Consider the following 9,683-nt stretch of genomic DNA (forward strand, 5'->3'; position numbering starts at 1 on the left):
ATCAATTATGCTTCTATGTCAAAACAATGATGGCATATTGCCAGCAAGGATTCAGATCAGGGCCACTGATTTAATTTATTCCTTTTTGGAAATCAGTGGATTGTACAGTCAACTTTTGAATGTTAAACACAAATTCTATATGAAGTATTATGAGGCCAGGTTATCACTGTTGTACATATGACAGAAGGGAAAACACATATTTTAGTCCACTTCATTTTGAGTCTGCAGTCACCCACCTGCAAGTACAGCATCGACTGGCTGCATTCAGTAGGATCTGCTCCTAAAAAAACAGGTGATTTCTAGTTATCACAGTATGAAACAACAAGGTATGTACTTGTTTACAGACCTTTATTAAGATTGCAGTCTCACATCAGTAATCAGTTTTATCAAATAATCATTCTGAAGTATGATATTGCTGATAAAAATTGACATGGCTTTAAGCATTTTGTGACACAAATAAAAGTTCCTTTTCCTCAGCTACCCTATAACGCTTCTCCACCTACAGCAGATTGAGTACTTCTTGCTTTGTCACAAATTGTTGCACATGAAAAACCCCTGTCAAAACAGGATGCCCAAGATAATCCTTTATCTTATGAACATGAAAACATGGTCCATATACCTAAGTAACAAGAATGGCTTTAGATGCCAGCATTGGCTTAGTCTTGCACCAGTAAATCTGACATATAAACAACAGTCCTTTGGAACACTGTTTATTATGGATTTATTAGAAACCTTGTCAATAACTTACTTGTGCTTTTGATAATTCTGCATTTGGTTGCTAGGAGACTTGTGTTCCTGATGAGATAAAATGAACAGGAAATCCTCTATAGCCTTGTGACTTTTTGCAGTAGTAACTAAAAATTCAAACAACTGATACAGAATACTGGCTACTGTTAACAGAAGTGAGGAAAAAAGACAAGCATTGCATATTTTAAATAAAGGAACATACAGCCCTTTTTTGCCCTCTCCAATTATAAGATGATAAAAGATCACCTTTATAAAGTAGAATGACCGGATTTTGTGGAACGTGGCTGTTTTGGCCCCAAGGTATTTGTAGTGTTGTAGTATCAGAGCCAGGATACAGCTGCCTTGTGACTAAGACATCGTTCACTGAATAAGTGCTATCCAATCCCTCGACGTCACCAGACATCTGTTTCCTGTTTTCATTCCTTCTTTCACTGTTATCATTTTATCCAAGTTACCCTTTCACCTGAAAACCATTTAGAAACCTACAGAAACCAGCGCATGCACGCGTGTGTGTATCAAAGAACTTGATTTAGAAAAAAAATTGCTGAGAGCAATTTGTTCATTTTAATACAAAGAGCAGAAATGGAAACAAACTTGCCTTCCCCCCGTCTTCTCCTCCCCAAAATACACAATGATACATAAACACTTTTGTCTTCTGGTCTTCACTAATATGACTAACTTCCTTCTTCACTTCCAGTTAAGTAGCTTTCCTGTTGAGTACCACCACCTCCACAAAATACAATTGTGAATTGATTCATAAAAACAGAAACATTATGGCACAAATAAGGGAAGGCAATAAATATTCTTCCCCCTCTCCAACTCCTTCCCCAAATGGAGGCAGTAGTAATACTGTTATTGTAAAGTTATTGTAATAACAAAAACTTGAAAAAAAAAAAAAAAGAAAAAAAGTATTGCTTGTCATTTAAGGTTCCAAACCAACAATCATCAGGATGCAGAACAGGATACATCTAAAGTGAGAAAGTTATTTACTTCACATTCAAGTTAACACCAACTGTACTTTTTTTGGCACACAGTATTATTCTTAACGTGCCAAAAAAGTGTTGAGTGCCCTATAAAAATGAATGTTAATGCCACTAAAACAAAATTCTGCTATTCATAGTTCGATTTCATATTGCTGTTGTTTTGCTGTGTTTTACCTACACTTAAACCCCAAGTCAGGGGAATGACCATTACTGATAGCATTTAACACACGTTAACAAAAGAACAATAGAAGTTGAAGAGTAAATTGTCAAAATTTAGTGCCTTTCTATTCTTAATCTCTTGATTTCAGACTACTTAATCAGAATGAGAAGACTTGTTTTGTTTTGTTCTGTGATTACAGATGGTCATATTAACTGATAAGGCAGGTTGTTGAGGGAAGGAAAAATCTGGGCTGGTTGACTAACACCAACAAAAATTCATCCACTTCATTTTACTATCTGAAAGAAAAAGAAGATTTTTCTTAAATCCTCAGCCATTGAGTTATATCAGCAAAATACAGATGTCATACAGGGGAAAGAGGAGATTCTAGCACACAGAGGACTTTCCCTATGAGATGGGATGGTTTGGCAGCTACAGGAAACTCTAAGTAGCGTTTCCAAAGGCACGTGAAAATTGGAAAGCTTCTGGTCTCCTAGACTGTTTCCTGCCTTCTTATAATCAAATTATGACTATTTTAAAACTAAATTCACCTTCCAACAAACCACATAATTAGGAAGCAGCCCATTAACTTCTGAGCAGTCAGAGCACATTCTGATACATCATCTTGGTCTCCCCTCTCATCCTTCCTTCCTGTCTGGTTCAGTGTCTCAAATGCCCAATCTTAAGCTTCCACACAAAACCTACAAAACTCTTGCACAGAAATAATGCAGTATTCTGGAGAGGTTGATAAAACAAACCTTTGTTGAAAAATATTTTTCAAGACTTAATCAAGTTGGTGTGATTAAAATGCTGTTTCCCCTCAACACAAATTGTTCATAACTTTTCAAAACATTTAAATTCATTTGTCCCTGTCACACATGTAATCTGTGATCATGCTGAAAACTGAATCCAATTGTGCATTTCGTCCATCGCATCCCCATCCTTCGTGATCTGCTGTCACTGTCAGTCATTGACTCTGGATCCTGCTATGCATTTTATTAGTAAAATTACATTTGTGTCAGGACAAGTTTTAAATTCTGTTTGAAGAATAAAAGCCATTGAATTAAGATAGCTACCTTCCCCTCTAGGCCCAAATACAGGTAGAAAGTTATTTTAAACTGCACACTTTGTCTTCCTCAATTGCACATTAAGAAATAAAAGAAAAATCAAGATCTCTCAAGCTTTAGTGCTATTGATGGCAATGGCAAAATCCAAAAAATAGCTATGAAATTGGAAAGGTTAATGCAATCTTTAGTACTTTTTTATTTCTGGTTATTTTTATTTTTCCCCAACCAAAAACAGCTCTTAGAGCTATTCAAGATACATTTGCTAGAACTTATAATTTTATGCAGTGTGACTGTAAAACTAGTTTTAGTTTTGTACAGTCATTTTCATTGTACAGTCAATCACAGTCATGATTTTAAATTGGGGAGGGGGGGAACAAACTAATTATTAGGTCAAATGACTCTTTGGAATTATCCTATGAAACAAATGCAACACCGAAACCTTTTGTCTGAAAACATAACTGGCAAACCATTGGAAGAGAAAGTGCCCAGACCCATACTTTATGTCAGACTCCACATTGTTTGCAAATGTTAAGACTTCTGATACACTCTATTATGACAATAAAAAAGTTAAGAGCTACACCAGAAGATTGCATGAAGAAAAAATGTTGTTTCTAGTATAATAGGAGTCTTAAAAACAAACACACACCACTTCTATCCATTATTTCATACCCAGATGTTTCCTGTACACCTGCAATTGTGTCCAGTCCTGAATTCATGAGCTGTAGTATTTCAGCAGACTCTCGTCAGTTGGTTTTAGAATTTTCTTGTCTGCCAGGTTTACAATCCACCCTGGAGCAAGACCAAAAAATATCTGTCTAGGATCCTTGCGTGCACTTAACATCTTAAAGAGTTCATCCTTAGTCATGTCTGGTAAGACATAGCCGTACTTCTTGGCAAGTTCCAGCCTGGCTTCTGCAACCCTAGCTGGATCTGCCAGGTAGCCCCGGCTCCGGGGATCCGTGTAGTAACGCACGAGGTCTTCAGGTGGGAGCATTCGCTTCGGGATAGGTTTGCCACGCAGGAAAAACACTACTGGCTTGCATAAAATTTCTGTGGGCAAACATGAGAGAGGATCAGTGACTACACTTCATAACACAGATTTAAAGACATTAAATGACACCTTCTTGTTTTGTACTAATTGATTACTACATGCCCATCAACAAGTACCAAGCAAAAAGTCGAATCTCAAGAATATTCTTGTTCAGAATGAAGTAGTGGTTTGTTTGCAAGTTTCACTTAACCACACAAACACTGATACTTATAACTGATATTTATGTTTTAACTGATGTTTATAGTGCCAATCTGGAGGAGTTGCTACTTTTAATACATTTAGAATGCCTACTTGGAAAGATAACTATAACTATGCTTATTTAAATGACTATTTCCAGGTTTGAAGCAATGCATTTGCATGACTATTTACACAGTGTACCAATTATTATCAAATTTAGTGTTTCTGTAAGTATTTTAAATAAAGGATCAATGGCACATGCACCTATTTAGTCCTTTGTGGGACTACCGTCTCTTCCTCAAATTTTACTGATTTTGGTAAATTATATTCCAGAACCTTTTAGCCTTATTATTTTTTTAATTTTGTGGAATGAAAAAAATCTCAGAACTTATATCACTCCAGAGTTACATATTTTGCACTAAAAATGTCTATTCCTCTTTTTCTCAGCCTCATTCACACATGAAAGCTGTGTTATTGTCAATAAAAGCTGTATGAATGAATGTTAGGCAGGATGCAGCCTCAAGCAAAGCAAAGCCTCATTCTTCAGTGAAAGTGTTCTGAAAACAATAGCCATTTTAACTGGAATGATTCTGAGCTTCTCTAACTTACTTCCTCACTTTAAGTGGAAAAGCATTTTAAATTAAAAATATAAACATCCACTGTGTTTTTTAAATCTATTTTTTCCTGAATTTTCCTAGTGCTATTAAACATGGGAAACAGAAGACAAAAATTCAGAGAAACTGTATTTTTAGTTCCTCTACAAAGCTATTCAGATTTCCTAAACTGGTTGATCGGTATACAATCAATACCACCAGAAGGACTAAACAGGTGAATGGTTAAAAAAGGCAAAACTGAGGATACATTATCATTCATCATTGGGGTCTGGAACTAGATAAATTTTAAGGTCCCTCCCAACCCAAAGTATTCTATGGTTATATAAATATGCATGTAACTTTGAAGCTTTTAGAAGATGATGACTTTCTACTAAGAACTGTGTTTGAAACTTTGATTTGGATCATTTAATCTTTGCATGTTCAAAAAAAAAAGGCAGAAATTAACAGAAGTTCTTACCCAAGCTCCTTGGGTCATAGAATGATGTTGTTACTACTCCTCCATTTTTTTCTATGGCTGCAATTGCTAATTCAGATGCCCTTTGCACTTCAATATTTACTTTTGCTGCAAAAATATCAGCACCCTGTAAATTTCAACACATATTACAGTAACATTAAAATGAGTATTTTAAGACATTACATTTACCTTTCTCTGAAAATTTGTAAGGAACATTAAATCCCACAAAATATCAGAATCATCTGTTTCTTGCACCAAGATAGGTAACCAAATTGCTCTCAGGCACTTGGGTTCATTAAAAAACCTCCTTCCATTTCTGAAGTATTCATACTTTTTTTTTCAGTACATTTTAGTTTTCTGTTGTGAAATACTTCTTCAGCCTTTTGTTATGTACTCCTTAACTCTCATTTCTGCAGTCCCCTGGGTATGAAGACATCCTCCCGAGCTGTTTCTTTTTTTTTTTTTTTGCTGATACACAGTGCCCTCTAGTGGATTTACGACCCACAGAAGTCCCAGAGCAAACTAATTTGGAGAACCAAAGATGCTTCCAAACCACGGAAATGACAACCTGAACGCCTGGAGTACCAGGTGTGCTGTCTGCATACCTCCTCCACCAGCTGCACACCATAATCCCTCTTGAGAGGCTGCACTGTCACACCTCTGGCGTTAATGAGCTGGGTTAAGTCGATCGGCTGCGTGGGGTCAACTCTGCCCAAATCAATCAGGTACTGCAGCCTCTGGAGACTCAGAGGTTGGTACTGACGTCTGAGGCTGGAGAGAAAGGAGAAACAAACAAACAAAACAATGAGAAGTTTACTAAACTGAAGTTTTAATAGCAACTTGTCAACTGAAATATTCTGGTTTTTATCTACTCCTACACCAAAAAAAAAAATACTAAGACATTACAGTGTCAGCATTTCTTGGCAAACCAACAAGTCTGTAAATAACTACCACTTTCAAAGTGAATCCACCTTCAGTGCTTCGCTGATAGACAGACAAAAACCCAAACACCTCCTCTCATACAAACTTATCAAAGACTATCAGCAGAATTCTGTACATACACAGCTTACATACAACAAGATTTTCTGATCCATTACCACTGTACCAAACATGTCAGCAAGTATTGAAAGGAATCTCCCTCAAAGTACCATCAAGGAAGAGAAATATTGAGAAGATATGCATTAACCCACACTCCCCAAAGGGAGGCAGAATCTCTTGTCAACAGCCACTGGCTTCAGCAGAACCTACTTTTGTTTTTTCTCTGGTTCTAACTCTACTGTACAAACCAATCCCCAGCAGCTTTCCAATGCCAGAGTCTGTTCCTGTCTGTGCACACCACTTTTGCTGATACCCAAAACCTCCTCCTACAACGCGTTTGACGGCTGCTATCGGCAGTCTCTGAGTGGCAGCTCCAAAAGCAGGAGGCAGCTGATCTCTGTTACTGGCAAGCTGCGTACCAAAGCCAAGAAACAAGAATTTGTGCTGCCAGACAGCCCCTTATAGAGAAAGTTCAAGAAGTGGAGGAGTGAGGTGAAGATAAACAGGCAGAGACATTGTTCAGCGTGCTCCCCCTGCCCCAACAGTGTCACTCGAGTGCACTTACAGTGGTCACCACAGGAACATTTACAGTAGCCTGACACTGAAATTTTGCAAACATTGAAACTACAGAGTACTTATTCTGTTTTCACATGCTGTCAGATATTGCTAAAAACAGCAAGATCCTAATAATTTCTTGTCACTCCAGGAGGCTAGATTTTTGCTGTTGGTTATTCATGAACTTGGGGCCACTATTAACGTAAGAAGCTGAGTGTCTGCATTCTGCAGCAATTTCTTTGCTGGACTGTGGATTTACACTCTTCTTTCAGCTATTGAAAGTGCTTCTTATTTACTCTCACAATAATTTAACAAACAGGAGGAAATAACAGTACCTGGAAATAGAATTTGAGTCACATTTCAAAACTATTAAGATTCAGAGGAACTGGTATTAAAGAGCTTGTTAGGATCCTAGATGGAACAGGCAGGGCACAGACAAACACCACAGTGTCAGAGGGCTGGAAAGGTAGAACCATGAAGAGAAGAATTGTTTGGCTGGCAGCAGATCAGAGCTTCTGGTGAATAAAGTGAGGAGAAACAACAAAGCTTTGGATTACACTTCCATGCCCAACATCCTCCCTCCAGTGACTGGGACTGCTCCCAGTCAGTTCACTGGGTCATGAGGCAAAAAGAAAAACAAGAAGGAATGAAGGAATCGTTTCAGAGGAGAAACTCACTCAGCTGGAAGAGGAAGGGTAGCCTGCTACACATGAAGGATTATGAGGAGAAGAGAGTAAATCAGCAGATGTGTAAAACAGGAAATAATTAATTAAATGAATAATCTCAAAAAAAGTGGGAGATTCTTCTGGCAAAGTAGCTAGCAACCTGAGAGCAATTTGGGAAGCCAAACTTTTTCAGTTAGGCCTGTTCCAGCAGATTCCTGCTTCAGGAGAAAGATCAAGAAAAGCAGACTGATTAATTTCCAAGTAAACCTTGAGAAACTTACCTATGTCCCTCATTAAATCCGTATTTTGGTATGGCCAAGTAAAATGGAGTCTGACCACCCTCAAAGCCCAACCGGGGGCGATTCCCTCTTTGTCTTTCTCCTTTGTGACCTCGGCCACACTTCCGACCTCCGTATCTTCCACGGCCACGTCTTCTTTCCTTCAAAGCAATCAATGATACATTTAGACAACTATTTCTGAGACCAGTACCTATAAAACGTTAGATTTCAGAGGCATAAACAACTGAGCAAAATGATGATTCTTGAGGAAAAATTCAGTTATGGATCTTTTCTAACTGGAAAAATAGAAAAGCAGTTAATGTGATTTTTGCAGAGCTCAGCTTTAGGCTGGCACCACAAATAGTCTGGGGACATGACAGCTTCCTTTGGTGGCAGGGCTGGTCGAGTCTAGCACAAAACTGCACTTGAATTCTGTACTATTTAGTAGCTTTAGGGAGTCTTCAGCACTTTTAGGAGAGTGCTGCTTGCTGTTCCCTTCTCTGTTCCTATGGTTTCAGCCTTTGAACCTCATCTCCCTGTTCACTAATACTCCCCCCACACCACAAGGGTTTCTCTCTGTTTTCTTTTTGTAATTTCTCTATCACTTTATAAGGAAACAGATCACAGGTTTGTTTCCGAAAAATAGTAACAGAATGTTTGCTGGAATCACATTCCTTTTCTTTGTACGCCTTCTAACCTTCCATATCCAAACGTATCACTCTATCCCAAAAAGACCTGGAGTTAGAAACCTTTTACTGTTCCCCTCCATCCCCGGCAATGGTGCTGAGGCTCAGCCAGCCCCACTCCTCCGCCAGCTCTGTGGAGATGGCCACACGCACGGTCACAAGGCCCTCAAAGGGCAATCGGCGGGCTGACACACACAGAGCGGTGCCATGCCCGCCTCTCCTCTGCCCTGCCACGCCTGCTCTGGCCAGGCCGCTCTCCTGCTCGTGCCAGGATCACGTCCTCCCCACATCCCTGCGGCAAATCACACCGCGACGGGGAGCGCCGGCTGCCGGGGCACAGTCCTGCCGCCAGGGCCCACCCTGCAGGCACTCACCCGCTTTTTGGAGCCGGGGTTGGGCCTCAGGTTGGCCAGGCTGACCCTGGGCAGCGAGCGCAGCAGCTCCAGGGCCCGGTTCGCGCCGTTCCCGCTCATGGCCGCTCCCTCCCAAGGGCGATCGCGCCCGGCCGCGGCGCTTTACGGCAGCGCCGTAAGCCGCCCCTGCCGCGCCTTCGCAGCGGTGTCGCGCAGCCGCGGCGGGGCGGGTGAGGTGCCGCAGCTCGGGGTTCCCATGGCTGAGGAGGGGGCGCTTGCTGCCTTTCTGCTTCCAGCACCTGCGGGTTTCTTACTGGGACCTCAGCCACGTGCTTCCAAGCCGAGTCCTTAAAGCCACCGGATTGTATCTAAACCTGGCTGGGCGGTGCTGCAGCGAACCTCGCTCAGCTGCACCCCGTGCCGGTGCTGGAAATTCCCATTGCGGCTGGAGGCTCTCGTGGGTTAACCCCAGACATCAGCCGAGCCTCTCACAGGCTCACCCCGACACCTGGGGGGTCGGGGAGAGAACTGGAACGAGAAAAGATAAAGATATGGGCTGAGATAAAGACAGATCACTAGCAAAAGCAAAAGCTGCGCATCCAAGTAAAGCAAAACAAAGAATTAATTTACTTTTTGCCATGGGTAGGCAAGTGTTCAGCCATCTCCAGGAGAGCAAGGCCCAATCATTTGTAATGATTGTTTGAGAAGACAAACACCATTACCCTAAACATTGCTCTTCCTTCTTCCCCCCACTTTAGACACAGAGCATGATGCCGTAAGGTCTGGAATGTCCCTGTGGTCAGTTGGGGTCACCTGTCCCGGCTGTGTCTCCTCCCACCCTCCCAGCACCCCCGGTCT

At 40.9% G+C, this 9,683-nt stretch overlaps 1 protein-coding gene across 1 annotated transcript; it reads right to left on the reverse strand.

Moving 5' to 3' along the window:
• Positions 1–2,862: 2,862 nt before the first annotated feature.
• MRPL15 (mitochondrial ribosomal protein L15) lies at positions 2,863–9,004 on the reverse strand. Its single transcript, XM_063394156.1, has 5 exons — positions 8,847–9,004; positions 7,790–7,947; positions 5,856–6,021; positions 5,254–5,377; positions 2,863–4,004 (listed from the first exon to the last, which is right to left on the reverse strand). Exons 1-5 carry the CDS (start codon positions 8,943–8,945, stop codon positions 3,667–3,669), a joined length of 885 nt encoding a protein of 294 aa, XP_063250226.1. The 5' UTR covers positions 8,946–9,004; the 3' UTR covers positions 2,863–3,666.
• Positions 9,005–9,683: the final 679 nt, after the last annotated feature.

This window comes from Prinia subflava, chromosome 1 (genome assembly GCF_021018805.1).
Source record: "Prinia subflava isolate CZ2003 ecotype Zambia chromosome 1, Cam_Psub_1.2, whole genome shotgun sequence".
Taxonomy (NCBI): Eukaryota; Metazoa; Chordata; class Aves; order Passeriformes; family Cisticolidae; genus Prinia; species Prinia subflava.

Coding starts and splice junctions, on each gene's coding strand:
- MRPL15 (XM_063394156.1), bottom strand. CDS start 8,945: ATGAGCGGGAACGGCGCGAACCGGGCCCTGGAGCTGCTGCGCTCGCTG. Junction 7,948..8,846: donor ACCCCGGCTCCAAAAAGCGG/GTGAGTGCCTGC, acceptor ATTGCTTTGAAG/GAAAGAAGACGTGGCCGTGG. Junction 5,378..5,855: donor GTGTGCAGCTGGTGGAGGAG/GTATGCAGACAG, acceptor TGAAATTTACAG/GGTGCTGATATTTTTGCAGC.